Source organism: Coenobita brevimanus, chromosome 29 (assembly GCF_032717465.1).
Source record: "Coenobita brevimanus isolate Jiangsu-jjx chromosome 29, ASM3271746v2, whole genome shotgun sequence".
Classification (NCBI taxonomy): Eukaryota; Metazoa; Arthropoda; class Malacostraca; order Decapoda; family Coenobitidae; genus Coenobita; species Coenobita brevimanus.
In genome coordinates, this window is record NC_136982.1 from 39727741 (window position 1) to 39748224 (window position 20484).

General features: G+C 44.5%; 2 protein-coding genes across 2 annotated transcripts in view; both read right to left on the bottom strand.

Moving 5' to 3' along the window:
- LOC145395011 (sialin-like) overlaps window positions 1–20484 on the bottom strand; it is a 90588-nt gene that overhangs the window by 56749 nt on the left and 13355 nt on the right. The gene's annotated exons all lie outside the window — the stretch shown is intronic.
- Window positions 1152–18227, bottom strand: LOC145395012 (putative inorganic phosphate cotransporter). Its single transcript, XM_080268757.1, has 13 exons — window positions 18179–18227; window positions 17127–17227; window positions 16939–16960; window positions 16476–16531; window positions 13070–13147; window positions 12671–12826; window positions 10534–10621; window positions 8688–8844; window positions 6059–6275; window positions 5229–5361; window positions 3595–3750; window positions 2892–2977; window positions 1152–1385 (listed from the first exon to the last, which is right to left on the bottom strand). Exons 1-13 carry the CDS (start codon window positions 18213–18215, stop codon window positions 1152–1154), a joined length of 1521 nt encoding a protein of 506 aa, XP_080124883.1. The 5' UTR covers window positions 18216–18227.

Here is a 20484-nt window from a genome sequence, read left to right on the forward strand (position 1 = left end):
TGGAGAAGCATAGCCCCGCAACAGGATGAGCTGTGTATAGGAGATGGATTAGTAGTGTTCTCGTCCCAAACTTTGACTACTTGGTAAATGTAGTTGAGTTCCCTGCATGTAAGTGTTGAGTATGGCCAGTTATCGGGCCTTGGTTCTACAATACTCCCATGGTGGTACCTCCTGGGATGATGGTAACCATACACCTGCTGCCTTTTGTGGGCTAACGGGCGCTACATCTTGCCTAAGGGTAACCCGAGACTATGCAGGGCAGGGGCGCCCATCTTCCCTGAGCTGGGTATATGCTCCGGCCGCACACCCCGACAAGCCAAAGGTAATTATGGTAAGGCATTGCTGATACAGAAAAATAATAATGAGATGAACATGAGGAGTGCAGAAGTCTGAAGAGAACTGTTAAGATGGTGTACAAGTGACATTGTGATGAATTGTAGGGATTATCTTAGGAATGTTGTAGGAGTCAGTTTGCAGCTTATTTATTTAGTTACTCTTTAAAGGTACAGTTCTCAAATCCTTTATAGATTTAGTGTGCAGTTTATAATATACAAGACAAAAGCTTTGTCTTTCTCGGCTGTCTTTTCTGTCCTGGTCACTGTTTTTAACTCGGCAGTACGATGACGCCATTTCACTGTTCCTAGCTATCAGATGATTTTATTGTTTGGTATTGATGGAGTAAAGAAGGTGACATCACCCTACCAGTCTGAAAAATATCACAAACTGAGTAAAATGATACAATAAAAAAAATCATCATCGTAGTCAATTATTTTGTCCACCAAAATCACATCCTTTCCTGAGATTTGACATTCCTCTCCCGTGCTAAGGGTTGCTGATGGTGGTGGTGATGGCTGTGGCGGATTCTCTTGCCATTTCCCTCATGGTCCCGTCCAGATCCTGTTGGATGGGTGTGGTGGAAAAACTTGTTACTTCACTTCTGTATTGCTTTGATTCAGCTGGGCTGGTGATGCTGAGATTCGTTACTGCTCTTTTACGTTCCCCTTGCTCGTCTGGACAGGGGGAACGTGGCGAAATGTGTTCCTTGTCTTCCGTGTTCCGGTGGAGAGGCGTTAACTGTTCCTTCATGTTCTCCTCCGTTTCGTCTAGGTTGAGGGGTGGAATTGGTGTGGTGGTGGTGGTGGCGAAATGTGTTACTTGTCTTCCGTGTTCCGGTGGAGAGGCGTTAACTGTTCTTTCATATTCTCCTCCATCTCGTCCGGGTTGTTGGCGGTGATCATGGTGGTGGCTGCGGGGTCAGTGGTTTCCTCGGGGTGGTAGTTCCAGGGCTGTACGGTGCCTGAGGCGAAGATCAGGAAGAAGAGCACCGTCAGGACATTCATGGGCACGCACACCCAGAACACCTTCTTCCACTGGCCCAGGGTTTGCTGCACAAACACAGACACATACATCAGTATCATTTGAAACACACACACATACACACACACACACACACACACACACACACACACACACACTGCCACATACATATCCTCCTCCTCCTCCTCATCATCATCATCGTCATCATCATCATCATCATCATCATCTCGACTGACCTCTTATTTTTTTTCATCCAAAGGAAGGGTTAGGTAGGATCAGGAATGCAAGAAGAGATAAAAGATAGAGGGAGAACTAATAAACACACACACACACACACACACACACACACACACACACACACACACACACACACACACACACACACACACACACACACACACACACACACACACAAGAAGATGCAGTTATAAATGTAGATTGTTACTGTTTGAGCCCAAGGTCATCTGGATCTGAACCCACTGAACTGCCGCCTGAAGCAACCTCCCTCGTGCGGTTCACCATGCTCTTTTTGTTGGGTACAGGAAGTGAAGAGCCAGCCTGCTATATCAGTGCTCCTCTACGCGGTATGGCATCCCCCTCCAGTACCATAAATATAGATTACAGAAACAAAACATCTTAACATCTTCTGTCAGATACATTTTTTTCTTGCCTGTACACTGGCTATGACGTGTTCTTTACGATTTAATCAGGTTTAGGACTTCATCAGATAAGGGATATTACGCTGAGAATAAAATCGTTCTTCACTAAATAGATGTGAATGAGGGAGATGAAAGCATTAATACAGCAAGTAAAAGACAAGAGAACAGTGAAGCAGACTGTTATTACCTTCACTAACCGGATAATCAGTAATCAGTGTAACCTTATTTACCAATTACCTGTTATTACCTTCACTAACTGGATAATCAGTAATCAGTGTAACCTTATTTACCAATTACCTGTTATTACCTTCATTAACCGGATAATCAGTAATCAGTGTAACCTTATTTACCAATTACCTGTTATTACCTTCACTAACCGGATAATCAGTAATCAGTGTAACCTCTTATTTACCTGTATTACCTGTTATTACCTTCACTAACCGGATAATCAGTAACCAGTGTAACCTTTTCTTTACAAGTATTACCAAGATAAAACGCTTCACACCCAGTAAATGAGCAGCTCATGATATCTGAGGCTTGAGCTGACGTTGGCACACTGTTTTCTTTTTTCTTTCCTTTTTTTTCCGCATCTCTGAAGACTGATATCGCGGAGGGATTAAATTACTGGCGCTCGTTTTATCTGTGAGACAAGGGTATGAAATGGGCTCTGTCTGTCTTTCTCGTTGCTGACTGCTAACTGTAATGTGGTATGCAGTCTAACCATATTTTATACTGAAAGGTGCTCCACACATGAGACTTAAAATTTCGGGATGACGACTCCTGTGCAAACAGAGAGAGAGAGAGAGAGAGAGAGAGAGAGAGAAATTATATTCACTGCCGCGGTAGAAGTGAGTGTGTGATGCAAAGTGATAAGGCACACGCCCCACCTGCAGGTATGACCCCCCCGAGCCCTACCTGTCCGTCAGTGATGCTGCCCATCACCACCGGCGCGATGAAGGCCATGATGCTGAAGGCGGTGTTGCTGAGGCCGAACACCGTCCCTGTAGGAGGCTACATGTTTTTTTTTTTTTTTTTTTTTACGAGAGTGAGGCTTTTGTCTGATTTTTCATTTTTCCTAACTGAACCCCACAAATCCAGCGTCGGTGGTGGTGCTGTGGATCCTGTCTGACACTTGCTCTGGTCCTTCGTCTTTTTCTGCCACTGAACTACCTGATATAAGCTCCAAAACGATAAAGTTCAGGGACAGGTTAAGGAGCAATAGCTAATAATTCTTTCATCTTAACCTGGCCCATATTCTCATTCTTTGCATCTTGTTTCACGTAGCTCAGTGACAGCTCAAGACAACACTGCAACTCAGCATCTTTTCCATCAGACATCTTCTTGAACAGCATCATACTATAGTGTCAGGTGCTACTCTGATCTTACCTCTCAGCATTCAAGATGGAGAGATGGGAATTTTAGGCCAAGTTAAAGTGAAATGAGTGCTCTTCCTAATCCCAAGAGAATGAGGCCTCTAGTGACGGCAACATGGCAATTTAGGGCCAAGTTAGAGTGAAAAGCAGATAGTAACCCTCCTAACCCCATGAAAATTAGCCAGGTTAACATGAAAAGGGTATAGCAATTTTCCTAGCCCCAGGATACGACGATTCTGGGTTACCTGCAAAGTTTGGGGTGATGTCCGTAACGCTGACGAAGTGGGCACTGCTGATGGCGCCGTTGAAGAAGAGGGCGATGCAGAAGATGGCGATGGTGGCCCTCCAGTCACACCCGACTTGGATCAGCACCACAATCAACACTGCCGGCACTATCATGCCTGCAACACAACATGCAACACCATCATTAACACTGTTGCAATACATCTCAACAGCATCACCATCACCACTGCTGCAACACAACAGCATCACTATCAACACCGTCGGCACCGACATGGCTGCAGCACAACACAGCATGCAACACCATCATTAAGAATGCTGCAAGACATTTCATTATGCACCACCATCAACACCACCGGCACTAACATGGCTGCAACACAACACAACATGCAACACCATCATTAACACTGCTACAATGCAACTCAACATGCATCATCGTCAACACTGCCGCCACAAACATGGGAACAATACAACACAACACATAACATCATCAACACTACCAGCACTAACAAGGCTGACATACGATTCAACACACATCACCGCCATCACTGCAGGTATTAATATGGCTGCAACACAACACAACACGTAGCATCATCAACAATGCTGCAAAACAACACAATGAGGCTGTAACAACTCACCACGCACCACCATCAACACTGCCGGCACTAACACAATATACCATGCACCACCATCAACACAAAACAACACACAACACCATCAACACTGGGATGGAACTTGTATCTTGTCAAAAAGCAAATCATTTCTCAGACTACTTGATATTCCCCGAATGGTGTCAGAAACTCGCAGGCGTAAAAATTTCATGATGGCTACTAAGAAATAAACTGAAATTGTTAAAACTGCAATTATAAAGGGGGGGGGGAAACTTCCTAAATAAGCATGTCTCCAGGTGCAGCTGTCAAACACTATCCTTGTCTCTGTTTGCTCAGCTCTACGATTAGGGACCTGAGTGTAACATCAACTGCTGCATGTCGCATTTTAAGGGACGACTGAGGCTTAGAAATTAATCACCTATCTTAACGACCCTCATCAATCAATGGGCATTAAGTTCAAACATTCTTGTGCCGCAGTACTTGTCGTTGCCCCAAGCTCATCCTGAATGTGAACCCGGTGGACTGCAGGCTGAAGTTACCCTCTTTTCTGCACTCCATCCCTCGTCTTTCAGGGGACGGGAGGAGGTAAGGGACGTTTGCATAATCAGTCAGCAGAGCCACCTAGTTATACCTGCTCTACCACGTGAAGGCGTCCCTCTCCAGCACTCTGTCTGTCTGTCTGTCTGTCTGTCTGTCTGTCTCTGTCTCTGTCTCTGTCTCTCTCTCTCTCTCTCTCTCTCTCTCTCTCTCTCCACACACACACACACACACACACACACACACACACACACACACACACACACACACACACAAATATATACATATATATATATATATATATATATATATATATATATATATATATATATATATATATATATATATATATATACCCAGACGTCTTAATCCTGTCAGGGGTAGCCACAATCTCACTGCCTCCACGTCACCCTGTCCCCCGCCATTTGGCTGCCTTTCCTCCAACTCAACACAAATACTAAAACTGTCAACCCTACATCGCTGCCACTCACCAATAACGCTAAAGACCCTGCGTGTGTTGAGGATGGAGAGATGTCCCTTTGCCATCACCCAGCTGGCCAGGGAGGACATGACAACTGCCCCAACGTATCGGCAGAGGAAGGGCAGAGCTGAGATGGCCCCGTTCTGGCCACAAGGAGATATTAGTCCTGTTATGAGTGAATGTTGACAGATATTTCCATACCGGCTGGACTGGTGTGATTTGTATTGTAGACAGACAGATATGTAGATAGACTGATAGCTAGGAAGGTCGGCAGGCAGGTAGGTAGGTCAGTATGTAGGTAGGTAGGTATGGAGAGAGAGAGAGAGAGAGAGATGAAATGAATGGTAATATGAAGCCCACGGCACAAAAGCGAAGGTAGGGATACTCTGACATTAAGAATGAAATGAGAATCGTTCGTAAACACAACCCTGGCAGGACATTATCAGCGAACTTTTGCTCATCACAGTACAGTTGTGGTCAGAAACTCCTTTATCTGTCTGGGATGTCAAATTAATTGAGATTCAAATTATCACTGATTAGTTACAACCATCATTAACCCCTTCAGTACAGGGTGTTTCTTGAGTTAAATAAAATCATTGTGGAGTAACAATCCATCCATCATCCATTACTTTCTCCCATCAGGAGCGTAGGAATCCGAGGTTAGGTTGCTCGGTCCCAATATTTATAGCGAGGATGGCCAGCCTCCCTATTCCCTGAGTGGCATCATGTGCACACTAAATTCCAGCCACCTCTCTGACACAGACCCTTACAGGCTCAGTCCGTAGGTAACAAGAACACAAAATAAACATCAAAAGACTGAAGAGATCAGTGAATTGCAACCTCTTTGATGGAGAAACCGAGGATGTTTTTCATGAAAGTCGGGAGCTGGCTGAAGAAGAAGGAGATACCCCACGCGGTGCCCACATCGCAGAAGATGATGGCCCACACAGGCAGACTTGTGAGTATGCGTCGCCAGGGCACCCGAGGCGTCCCCATCCTGCTGGTGCCGGAGGTCCTGATGGCGGACTCTATGTACTGAAGCTCCTCAGGGCTGATCCTGGAAAATGATCGACATCGTCATCCTCATCATCATGACGACGCTGATGATAATAATGATGGAGATGATAATGATGATAATAGAGATGATAATGGCAACGATGATAATGATGATAATAATTCTGATAATAATGATGATGAGAATAAGATTCGTTGGGTCTGGTTAGTACTTGGATGGGTGACCGCCGGGGAACACCAGATGTTGTTGGCATCCCTACATGTCAAGTGGGGTTGGTGGAGGATTAGTGCCCCTCCCTGTAAAACAATTAACTCTAAGCCATTGGCAACCCCGTCTGGGATACATGGCGTCTGGCAATGAATGAATGAATGAATGAAGAATAAGATTGACGACGACGACGACGATGATGATGATGATGGAAAATGTGAGTGCATTTAAGTAACTGGGTAGTGTGACAAGTAAGAATGGAGGTTTAGAATAGGGGTCGGGCAACAGGGGTAAATTACCCCAAAGGAGGTAAATCTAAAATTATTGGAGGTAATGCGTGCGGTATGAGAGGAAATGCATACGGTATAATTATAGTACTACTGATTCTTCACATAAATGATGTAAGTTTTAATGAACAAGATGTAAAACGATGTATCATGTATCATATCTGTTGCTTAGCCGCCGTACTATTGACACATGTGTACACTTAATTGGCTTGTTTTTGTTTAGTCTGACGTCTGGGGGTAATTTCCTTTTTCTAAAATAAACTTTTGGGTAATACCCTAAAAATCTTCCCCGACCCCTGGTTTAGAGGATGCAGTGCTTGGAAGGGTACAACAGGGAAGAAAGGTTGTTGGTTCTTTGAAAGCATAAGAAATAGGGAAGTGAACATGGAAGTAAAAAAGTCACTGCACGACAGGATAGTGATACCTACTCTAACATGTGGAAGCAAAGTTCGGGCCTTGTTGAAAGGACACAAGTTAAGAGTGAGATCAGTGGAAATGAGTTATTTGAGAGGAGCATGTGGAGTTAAATGGAGAGACAGACTGACAAATGAGAAAGTGAAAGAACGTTGTGGTGTCAGTTGGATGTGATAGATAGACTTAGGAGAAATACACTGAGGTGGTTTGGCCATGTGGGGGGGATGGAGAGCGAGAGTCTAACGTGGAGGGTGAATGTGAGTGAGGTGGAGGAGGTGGGGGAGGGGGAGACCGAGGATATAGGGATGACGTGGAGCGGTATGTGAGAGAGGGGTGTGTGAAGTGGTGGAAGGGCAGCGACATGGTGGGGGACAGTGCGACATGGAGGCGATATGCTTGTGGCCACCCCTTACGGGATTAAGGCCTCTGGCTATAGAAAGACAAGCTGATAGGCAACGATGGTCAGCTCTAAGCGGACCAAGCTTTTTCAGCTAACGGAAGTCATTTCTATGTGGAGGTTCTCCTGTGCAACATTCCATCCAAGAACAATGGCCAAGGTTTAATCTTTGGAGCCTTAGCATTTCGCCGAGCAAGTCAGTAATTTTTAGCGCTTTCATTTTTCTGCACTTGATGACCTTTAACCCCTGACCTGGGGGATATAAGTCAAGCATGTACGAAGCACAGTTGTAAAACTCATTAACGTTTATATGCATGCAAAGTTTCATTCAATTCCATCCTCTTACTGTGAAGCAAGAAAACTTGAAATTCGCGGAATCGCCCACCAAACGTACGACTTCTAGATGGCGCTGTCAATGACTAGAAGTGAGTGTCGACACTAACTTTCATTCAGTTCCACTGAGCCACTGGGGAGTAGGGTTGCCACTCGAACACTAGAGGAGAGGGTAAAAATGGATGACAAACTTCCAATAGGGAATGACCTCAAGATTGCGCCTAAAGAAGTCAGAGCTTTGTTCGCCTACTAGTAATGCTTCTACAGCTCGAAACGTAAAAGTAAGAAAAAAAGCGGGTTTTCGGCAGTTGTTAGGCAACGAGTAGTTGCCTAGCAACCAAAACCAAGCGGACACAACTAGGTCACAGACTGGTCATTGTGTCCAAGTTTGATCGGAATCTGGTAATTCTGAAGGGTAGAAGTGCCTCTCACAATTGAACAATTATGAATGAAAGAAAACGTGACTAACAATACGGGCAGCATGGAGCTGGCCAACAGACAGATAGATGATGATGATAATAATGGGGATGATAATAATGATGATGATAATGGTGACGATGATAATGACAATGATGATGGGAATGATAATTGTGATGACCATGATGGTAATAATAATTGTGATGATTTACGATGAAAATGACGACGACGACGACGACGATGATGATAAAGTAGATGAGACTTATGACACCGATGATGATAATGGTGACGTTGATGATGATGATGATGAGAGATGATTATAGCGACAACAGCGATGAAAATTATGAAGAATTCGGTGCAGCTGCTGCTGCTAACACCTAGCCTATCACCTAACACTACCTAGGGTGCTGAGCCGGGGTGCTGTGCATAAAGAGGGCCCACATGACACACCACACCACAGACAACGTCCCGGAGATGTAGAAGGCGGCGGCCCATCCCAGAGCGTCCACTACCAGGCCCATCAGAGGCAGAGTTATGGCCGTACCCAGTGTTGAACCTGACATAAAAAATAATAAATAAATAAATACATAAACACGTAAACAGAAATAAAATCATAAAAATATGTTAATGCTTCTATTCTGAAGTGGGTGTGATTGGAGGTGTTAAGAGAAATCCTTTGAGATGGTTTGGGCATGTGGAGAGAATGGACTGATTACACTAACAATACTGTGGCAGCGTAACAAAAGGTCATTGCCGTGGAGAGAATGGAGACTGAGAGACTGACTAGAGTGTATGTGAGTGAGGTGGAGGGAAAGAGAGGGAGGGAGATATACAAGATGAGGTAGAATGAAGAGGCATGTGAGAGAGGGGTGTGTGTGAGTTCGAGAGATGGCATCCAAATGGCAGTGGACAGGGCGACGTGGAGGTGATCTGTTTCTGGACATCCTTTAGAGGATTAAGGCGTATGACAATTCAAAGAAGACAGATAGATAGTTAAATAGACAGACAAATAAGTAGACATCAGCCAATCCTTTCCTGCCCCATCAGGGGTGTAGGGTCCGGCGATAGGGTTCTCAGTCCTGACATTTAAGGCGTGGGTGACCAGCCTCGTACATCCCTGAGTGGCATTATGTGAGCAATAAACCCCAAAACTCTCTTGGATGCAAACCCCTACGGACCCATCCAGCTGGAGAGCCTTCACCCACTAGGCCACCAGGCGTCCGTATATATTAGACACTAGAAAAAAAAAGTTATTAGAGTCATATCTTAGAGGCTTGCCGAAAAGTCACAGTAAAACACACACACACACACACACACACACACACACACACACACACACACACACACACACACACACACACACACACACACTAAAACTTAGATGTTTATTGCAGAGGTCCAAGGAAAAACAAACATGCGACAGAGTGAAACAGGGACATGTAACAGAGTGAAGCAGAGACATGTAACAGAGTGAAGCAGAGAGTGAAGCAGGGACATGTAACAGAGTGAAGGACAGAGTGAAGCAAGGACATGTAACAGAGTGAAGCAGAGAGTGAAGCAGGGACATGTAACAGAGTGAAGCAGAGAGTGAAGCAGGGACATGAAACAGAGTGAAGCAGGGACACGTGACAGAGTGAACCAGGGAAATGTAACAATGAAGCAGAGCGTGAAGCATTGACACGTGATAGAGTGAAGCAGGAGCATGTAACACTGAAGCAGAGAGTGAAAAAGAGACATGTAACAGAGTGAAGCAGGGACATGTAACAGAGTGAAGCAGGGACATGTGATAGAGTGAAGCAGGGACATATAACACTGAAGCAGAGAGTGAAGCAGGGACACGTGATAGAGCGAAGCAGGGACATGTAACAGTGAAGCAGGGACCTGTAACAGTGATGCAGAGACATGTAACAGTGATGCAGAGACATGTAACAGTGATGCAGAGACATGTAACAGTGAAGCAAGGACATGTAACAGTGATGCAGGGACATGTAACAGTGAAGCAAGGACATGTAACAGTGATGCAGGGACATGTAACAGTGACGCAGGGACATGTAACAGTGTAGTAGAGGGGGAACATGCAACAGAGTGGAACAAGGACATGTAAAATAGTACACATATACCAGAGTGAAGGAGGGACATGTATCAGAGTGAAACAAGTACATGTAACAAGAGGCATGTAACAAACTGCACATGTAATAGGGTGAAGCAGACATGAAACAGAGTAAAACGAGGTCGAGAGGGTTACCGAAGGCGACGTATCCGATGAAGCGAGGTCGTTCCACGGGCGGGATCCACTGGACCAAACAGACATACAAACTGGGCCACGACACAGCCTAAGTACCAGAAGACACCCAGTTACCAGTTACCGGTTACAGGTTACCAGTTACCAGTGTAACTACTATAAGGCAATACATTCAACCAAAACCTTCACGCGTTAGCAGGGGCGCCTTCACGCTGTGGCACCGATATGAATGGCGGATCCATTGCCTCCATGTCCCTTAACCCCATCCCCATACCCCGAGAGGACTGTAGACTGCAGGAGATGGAAAACTTCAGCCTGCAGTCAACCGGGTTCGCATCCAGAAGGCAGTAAGATAACCTATACCCCTTTTACTCTAACTTGGCCCAGATTTTCGTTCTGTAGAAGTTTATGTCACCCATGTGTTAAAATATGAATACAATGGCTCTACATTCTTTCCATACCGCTTCTTCGAGACTAGCACCGTATTATAATGTTAATCTCATGATTTAACTCGGTATTAAAGATGAAGTGATGGAAATTTTACGCCAAGACAGTAATTATTTACATTAATATAAGTATAATACAACATTTCCTTACTGTATTTCCTCTATCGATGTTAAACCTGTATTACTGCACCTCTTACTGATTATTTCAAAATTGAGAAAAACATCAGTACACAAAAATTATTCCCAAACATCAAGCTTGACTAGACCAGTGAGAGCAGACACCATTGCGTATCACCGCATAGTAGACGTCGTAGCTACTTTCTGCTAGTGATTTATTAAAGTATAGGACGCGTTAGTATGCACTGGTATGTTATTAATACCGGATTAATAAGGAAATACTTTGCTTCAGTAATATATAGCAGGATAGTGAAGTGTAATGTGTAGAGTAAATCGCTCAGCAGGAAGTGTTGCGAGATCTGCGGAGTTGTTTGTTATGCGACCCTCATGGCAATCATACAGGCAACATACAACTGTCAAACACTCCCTAGACGTCCTTCTTCTTTACAGTCCTTGTCTTATTCTTGTAGTCTTGTCACTCATGTACGAGCTACTGGAGTATTGTAGTAATCCTCTCTTCTTTTGCTCTTATAATTTAATCTACATATAATTACTGAATATAAAATTACTACCTACAGTATTATATTTTTACATTTAAATAGACGTCATATTCTGTTCATTTCGTAGTTTATCTATACCCTTTGTTATAATTCGTCCAGCCTACCATACGCTACCATTCTTCCATACTTTATACATAATTCCCACCTTGTATGTAAACACCGGAAATTTTCTTGGTAGTATCAGCGATATCTGCGTTACCTACCCAGGGTATTGATGTTAAAGATATACTGTTACTTCAAACTTACGATACACCACCGTAAATTACTCTCTTAGGATAACTCTCTGGCTTGGTTGACCTGCTCACATCTTGTAATTACGTATATCAAATTAATTTCACTTGAAGTTATACACAGATTGGTGCCCAGTCAAACGGGGTGTGACAAACTAATGAATTTAATTGAGCTAACCACAAATCTAATTAAGAGCTTTGGGTCTTCACTGCAATCGCTCAAATACGACAGGGCAATAACGCCTCTGGTTAGTGGTTAGGGCAAAATACTCACACAGAGGCGCGAGAATCTATTTGTGTAGGGTTTTCTATCCTCTCTCACTCTTTATCTACAATCATCTATTAGTATAGTTCACTCCCTCTGTCTTGTGGCTGCATCTGGCTAAATCTGTGCAGCATTGTCTGAGAGATATTTGTAAGTAATAAACCTTATGTATATTTAGTCTAATTCTCTCCACTCATTATAGTCCTATAACCGTAACCCATTTGAATGTCCGCTTTAAATAAATGAACTGTGACATCATGGTGGACCCAAGGAAAAGTCGAGGGTGATGAGAAATGCAAAACACTTATTTTTAGAGTGTATACTATATTTTCCTACCCTAACCCCACAGCCCAACCAGCATTTCACTTCATCCCACCCATTCATTAGTTCACCACACTCGTTTCTTTACCCTACTATGGCGGTTTCTTGGCGGGACGGAAGGCACACAGTCAATAGACGTGTTTGTCATAACATAAATACGTCTGTGTAGGTGGTACAATGAAGTCGAGGGGAAGGACTAACCTGAAAGAGGCCCTGCAACACCCTGAGTGCGATAAGGGCCCCGTAGTGGAGTCTGGCAGCCGCCGGAGACAACAGGTTGCTCACCCCCCCCGCCAGGATGCATCCACCAAACACCCACTTCACACCATACACCTCCGCCAGCCGACCACCCACCACCTGCAACACACACACACACACACACACACACACACACACACACACACACACACACACACACATTCACAATCCATCCACACAAGCACTGTTATGAAGATTATTGTACATAAATATTAATATTATATGCAATTGCAGTTACTGGTACTCATGACCACATTCATATCCAAGAGACATTTTGTCCTGACTTTTTGTCACAGTTCCTTAAGAGTGAAACGAGAGGACTTGCTGTGGACCTGACGTGACCTGCGTCAGAGCATATCCGTAGCTGAAGCTGCCCAGCACCAGACCCTGGATGGTCTCACTCCAGTCGAACTCTCCCTGCTGCACCACCCGTTACAACAGCCCACCAATGACAGCACCGAAGGACAGGGAAAGAGTCAATGAACAGTTAACAGTAGCTGGAACTGTTGACTGGGACAAGCAGCACTGTCAACAGAAAGGAAATCACATACAATGATACACCAGCCCTCATTAAATTAGCAACAGATTCCGAATAAGTGAAAAATGGTTTGCACTGCCATTATAAATATATATATAAGTTTTTCAAGAATACTCCCCCAGTATCCCTGCTTCTCGTAAAAGGCGACTAAAAGGGTTGGCGGAGGGTTAGTGCCCTTCCCTGGAAAACAACTAACTAAAAAAACAAACAAGAAGCCTCGGACAAGGACTGACCAAACGATGATGACCCAGGACCGGACAAAGGACTTGGTAATGGGTACATGGAATATAAGAGGAGCGAATGATGAGGTGAGTGAGAGAATGTCCAGGTGCTTGAGGGTGCGAAAGTGGATGTATGTGGAATAACTGAAACAAAATGGAGAGGAGAAGGTGTGAGAGAATGGGAGTATGGACGGGGTATATGTGCAGGAGTAGGTGAGAATGAGAGGGCAAAGGAAGGAGTATGTATAGTTGTGAGTAAAAGATGGAAGAAGAGCATAAGACAGTATGGATCAGTTGGGTCAAGGATTGTGTGGGTAAAGTTGAAAGTTGAAATACAAATGTGGGCGTTTGTGTGTGTGTATGCGCCAACGCAAGATCGTGCTAGAAGAGTGAGAGAAGAGCTCTGGACAAATGTAGAAGTGTGCATGGAAAAGTTTGGAAGGAATGAGAGAGTGTTTTTGATCGGTGATATGAATGGTAAAGTTGGGAATGTGAAGGTGGATGGAATAGTTGGTGAGTGGGGTGTGCCTGCTGAGATAGATGAGAATGGGAGTGCGTTAGTGGACATTTGTGCTGGGAGGGGGTTGGTGATAGCCAATACCCTCTTCAGGCATAAAATGATCCACAGGTATACATGGCGAGTGATGAGAAGGGTGGGTGGTGAACTGATTGAAAGGAAGGCAATGATTGATTATGTGTGTATGGATGAAAGGATGCGAAGATGTGTAATGGATGCAAGAGCTTATAGAGGTTGGGGGAGTGGACTTTCTGACCACTACTTGGTGGTGGCCAGAATTAGGATTCAAGTAAGATGGAGAAATAGAAGAAGGGAAAGACAAGAGGAAGGAGTAGTTGCAAGGAGAGTGGAAAGGTTACAAGAGGATGAGAAAAAGGCAGAGTATAAGAGAGAAGTGGAGGAACGATTGGGCAAATATGAATTGGAGCAGATGGGAGACGTGGAGGATGTGTGTAGGATATTTACAGAAGAAATATGTGCAGCATGTGATGTGGTGTGTGGAAGAGAAGACGGAGGGCGGTGTAAGGAACAGCGTGGTGGACTGAAGAGGTGAGACAGGCTGTTGCACAAAAGAAGAAAGCATACAATGAATGGATGAGAAATAGGGGCGTGGAAGAAGTTGAGAGGCGGAAGAGAGAGTTATATGTAGAAAGAAAGAGAGAGGTGAAAAGATTAGTAAGAGAGAGTAAGAAGAGAGTGGATGAGGAATTTGGAAGGAATTTGAGAGTAAAGTGGAGGGAGAGTAAGAAAATGTTCTGGAAAGAAGTGAAAAGAGTAAGACAGGGTGGAAGTGAATTTAGCAGGGGAGTGAAAGATAAAAATGGTAGATTACTAGTGGAGAAGGGAGGAAAAGTGAGCAGATGGAGAGAACACTTTAAGGAATTGTTGAACATAGTGGATGGAAGTAATGCGAGTATAAGTGGCTGGGGAATGGCTGGGAGAAGGAGGGAGGTGAGAAGACAGGAAGAAATCAGTAGCATAGAAGTTGTGGAAGCAATGAAGAAATTTAAATCGGGGAAAGCCCCAGGAATTGATGGAGTGTGTGGTGAAATGCTGAAGCATGGGGGGGAGATAGTAGTAGAATGGATGTGGAAGATGTGCAGATTGGCCTGGGAGGAAGGTAGAGTCCCGGAGGATTGGAAGTCAGATATAATTATTCCCTTGTACAAAGGAAAAGGGGAAAAAGAAGTGTGTGGTAATCATAGGGGCATTTGTCTTCTTCGTATAATAGGAAGAGTGTATGGTAGGATACTTATTGACAGAGTTAGAGAAAGAACAGAGAAATTAGTTGGAGAAGAACAGGGAGGCTTTAGGAAGGGAAGAGGTTGTGTAGATCAGATATTCATTCATAGATCTTTAGTGGAAAAGTTTCTAGAGAAGGGTAATAAAAGAGGTACAAGGTAGGGTAGTGGATGTTGGAGTGGCCCTGGTGAGAGAGGATAGTGTTTGGAAACTCCCTGTACTGTTGTTTACAGATGATACTGTATTGTTGAGTGAAGACGAAGGGGAGCTGCAAGGTTTGGTGGATGAGTTTGGGAAAATGTGTAAGAAACGGAATCTAAAGGTGAATGTAGGGAAGAGTAAAGTGATGGTCTTTGAGAGAGGTGAAGTCAGTGAATGTACAGCGAGGTTGGATGGTGAGGAATTGGAAATTGTGAGTACGTTTAAGTACTTGGGTAGTGTGATGAGTAAGGATGGAGGTTTGGAGGGTGAAGTGCTTGAAAGGGTACAGCAGGGAAGAAAGGTTGCTGGTTCTTTGAAAGCAGTGATAAGAAACAGGGAAGTAAGCATGGAAGTGAAAAAGTTACTACATGACAGTATTGTGATACCAACTCTAACGTATGGAAGTGAAGCTTGGACGTTGTTGGAAAGACACTAGTCAAGAGTGAGAGCAGTGGAAATGAGTTATTTAAGAGGAGCCTGTGGAGTCACATAGAGCGACAGGCTGACGAATGAGGATATAAAGGAGCGTTGTGGTGTGGATGTGGATGTGATAGGAAGCGTTATGAGGAACACACTGAGGTGGTTTGACCATGTGGAGATGATGGAGGGTGAAAGACTGACGAAGAGAGTGTATGTGAGTGAGGTGGAGGGGGGAAGAGGGAGGGGGAGGCAGAGGATGAGATGGAGGGATAGGGTGGAGAGGTATATGAGAGAGGGGTGTGTGAGTTGGGAGCAGGGCAGTGAAATGGCGGGGGACAGGGCGACTTGGAGGCGATTTGTTTGTGGCCACCCCAAACAGGATTGTGGCGTCTGGCAATATATATATATATATATATATATATATATATATATATATATATATATATATATATATATATATATATAGTGTGTGTGTGTGTGTGTGTGTGTGTGTGTATGTGTGTGTGTGTGTGTGTGTGTGTGTGTGTGTGTGCTAAACATCAAGAGAAGCAAGTTTGGTGGTGCTGTTATGTGATGGTTAATGTGTAATGTAGTTGGTGGCAGTGTCACCTGAAGGGCTCCTGTGGTGGTGGTGGTGTCCGACTGGTTCTCACCCACATCGCCACCTGCAACACAACAGTACACACCATTACATTAGTACGGCCAAGGGGGTCAGTGTGTGTGTGTGTGTGTGTGTGTGTAAAATGCCATAGTCTGTACCTAAATGTAGGGATGATTACATATGCTTTGATTTCAGAAATATTTCGGAGGAGCAGTATTTATTAAAAAGTTATAACGTCCTTCTATGAATGCTGTTTATTGTCATTGTTCTGTTTTATTATTTGCAGTTTAGGTGTGACGTAAACACAACTTTAACCTAAACCCGAGGTGGTGAGGACTAAATGAGCGTATCCTGGTCCGTGTAGGCCTAGGCTACCGTCTCTGTCAGAACAATATTATTGCACAAAGTGTGGGTGGTGTAGGCCTAGCCTAGGCTACCTGTAATAGTGACAGTAGGCCTAGCCTAGGCTACCTGTAATGTTGTGGCAGTAGGCCTAGCCTGGCTACCTGTAATAGTGACAGTAGGCCTAGCCTGGCTACCTTTAATAGTGACAGTAGGCCTAGCCTAGGCTACCTGTAATAGTGACAGTAGGCCTAGCCTAGGCTACCTGTAATGTTGTGGCAGTAATAGTGGGTGGCATCGGATGTGTTGCGTCCAACCATGGCAACGATGATGACGGACAGATTGATTCGCACCATGAACAGGTTGATGAACCCCAGCCACGCCATGGCGCCCAGAGCCACCCTGGCTGGCAACCAGACTGTTGGTATTAGATATTGTTAATACTCTACCCAGTTTACCCACACCCACACCCAAAGGTTGACTCGCACCAGGAACAGGTTGATGAACCCCAGCCGCGCCATGGAGCCCAGGACTACCCGAGCTGGCACCCATCCTGTGGAGTTAATACGCGTATCATATTAGTGGCACCCTCACACACACACACACACACACACACACACACACACACGTATGTTACACTGTGCCATCCTAATAAGACAATAAGGACACTGAAACCTTGGCTGTCAGTACCGAAAACATCACCCCGATAATACCACAACTCTAACACAACGTTCACTTCACACAACAATAATACTAGCAAGGAAAATATCAGTACATCACTATAAACCGATTTAATACATTTTATCAGGCAGAACAAATTTCCTCCTCCCTGAATGCAGCCTTTCGTGCGCTTAGACAGGCTGACACAGACCTTGAAAATAATTTTCAGTTTAATGTACAAACACCAAGAGGTCGATGAGAACATTTCAGAAATGAGATCCTCAAGACATTGAAAATCATATTTCTAGTGATATTTACCTCATCTACGTTAATTCTATGGTACACTATCATGGGATATTAATTTTTTTTATGTGTCTGCGAATCATATTTTCTGTACACTGTAGCAGAAATTATTGTAAAAAATATCTGGAATATCCTTTATAAAAAATCATAAACATTCATATTGATATTAAGAGAAATTCTACTTTTAATGCTTTTACGTCGGACTGAACTTGAGCATCATCATTTCCTTCTGAGCAGTGTCAAATGGTTTTACAGAGGTGAGGTGTGACCTGCCATCCTCCAGAGGTTATGGTACCCTGACCTTACCCTCCCTCACTCCATCCCACTCCGTCCCCACTCGTCTCTACACTCATGGTCTGTGTGTGTGTGTGTGTGCGTGTGTGTGTGTGTGTGTGTGTTAACTCACCTGTTATTCTTTTAATGAAGGTGTTGACTGCTTCCATCGCTGCAGGATGAAGGTGAAGTCAGGTGGTGTAATAGAAATCACCGTCACCTCCACACCACTACCAGTTTCGTAAACACACACTGGTCCTGGATGACGTCTGGGAGATCCTGTTGGGAAGAATATCACTGATACGTATATCTTTCATCTAGCAAGTGAAACTGTAATTATTGCTCTACCCCAATCTGCCTGCCAAATCAGACCCATCGACCACGACAAGCAGATACCTTCCTGTGGCAGACGGCGCCTCGCTAAGGTAACAGGGTCTTTCCGTTTGGCGAGGTGCTGGGAAAAAGGAGGAGGCATACTGTAGCTCCCAAGTGGATGAGCTGTGTATAGGAGATATGTATGAGTAGTAGACTCAGCCCGGACTTTGAGTACTTGGTAAATATGAATGACTTCCCTGCCTGGGAGTGTTGTGCATGGTCAGCTCCGGGGCCTTGGCCCCACGACATTTCCACGGTAGGCCTAGTCACTGCCCCCTTACCTAGTACCTCTCGGGACGATGGTAACCATTAGGGTGTCCCAGAACGTAAGGGTGGAGAAAAAAGTATCGAGATGCAATCTTGCTCGTGTTGTGCCCCGCTGGTGTCCCGCATCAAAAACCTTCATACAAAATTTCAGAAAGACTGAAGATTAATTAAAGGTCCCGACGATTGAATACTTCATTTAATATTTTCAGTGTTAGCCAATGAAACAACTGCTACTGACATTTAAATAACACAATACTTTATTTCATAAGTTCTTCTTTACCCAAACTTACTGGAACAAGTGACACTCTCAAAAATGAATAAAATAAACAAAAGTCGCCAATATCATCTTAGCATCAATGCATTTTACAAAAAACATCTGCTTCATGAGGTCTGCCATCATTCCCTTCCTTCTTACAGTCTGTTGGTGGAAGTGGACAGTACGTAGGAGGAACTGGAGGAGTTCTTCATCACGGCACAGAGGTTTGTTTGGGAATTTCTCAGTGAGGGTGATGCCTCTCTCTGCTGCATCATTGACCACCTTCAGGTCTTCTGCACGTTTCTTTGCATGACGGAAGTTACCATCAGAGTGCCATGTTGAAGGGCCTCTGGCAAGGTACGTGGTCTCAACCTGGGGAGATTAGAACAGTTTGGTGGACAGGCTCGTCACCCATGGACTAAGAAGGCCAGCCAATTGGAGCCCTTTGCTATGAACCTGCTTCAGGCCTTTCACTGGGCGCTTCTTCAGATTGGCCGTCATTTCACGTTTCTAATCGTCATTAACTCTGTTGGCAAGCAGTACAAGACAGATAATGTCTTCCAATATATACCACAGGTGACGGAGCATAGCTTGGTAAGCTACTGTATGTTACCAATGTTCTTGTCAGGGTATTGGCACAGTACTTTACAAAGGCTGACGTCTTTTTTAGGTGCTTTGATGGCGACAAAAGCCTCGTGTCAGTGACGCACGTATACGAGATTCACGAAGTGGGCCACACAGCGCACTTCCTGCCACTCTTGGTGACTGAGTTTGGAGAACTAGGACTGAAATAGTGCTATCTTTACGCTCTATTTAGCTTTTGCCATCAATCTGTCCTGATGACATGCTCCTGGGGGCGAAAGCCTGTAGTGTCCTAAGTCTCCCCCGAGGTACAGGAGGCTCAATCGAAGTAGCTCTTAATAATCCTCTCGAGAATGGTTTCCGGTTCTCAGGACATTGCTCAGAAAATCCAATATGAGTCGCATTTGTGAGAGGCAGGAATTAACATTAATGAAGGCTATAGCGACTGAATCACCGTCAAACGTATCCAAATGACAGTGGCTCATTGATGGTCAAGCCTCCTTGCATCTCTTGAATAGAGGAATTTCAGGGTCAGGTTTTTTTCTAGGCACACGACAAAGACATCCTTCAGGAGAATTTTACGAACGTGATGACGGCAAGCTAGCCACAGGAGAGATCGCCTTAAATCCTCCCACAAACACATACACGCCCCCTGCACTAGCCTTGTGTTCGAAGCTGTCGTGTTAACACCAAGCCTATGATCTTATCAATCCCTGCTGAGGTTAGAGCATGAAGGACTGCATTTGCCACTTTTTGCCCTGTTCCTCTCATTGTATTTGGTACTCCAAAAAGCTCTTTCACGCCATCTCCAGTCACTAAAATAGAAATCCAGTCAACTAGGTTGAGGTCGCATCCGACATCAGGAAGTAGTTTCGAGTCCCAGTAGAGCTGTGGTCGAGGCTGAAGCTGTTCGAGGATGCCAATAATATGGGTCCCTGATGCTGACTGAGCCTTTTGGC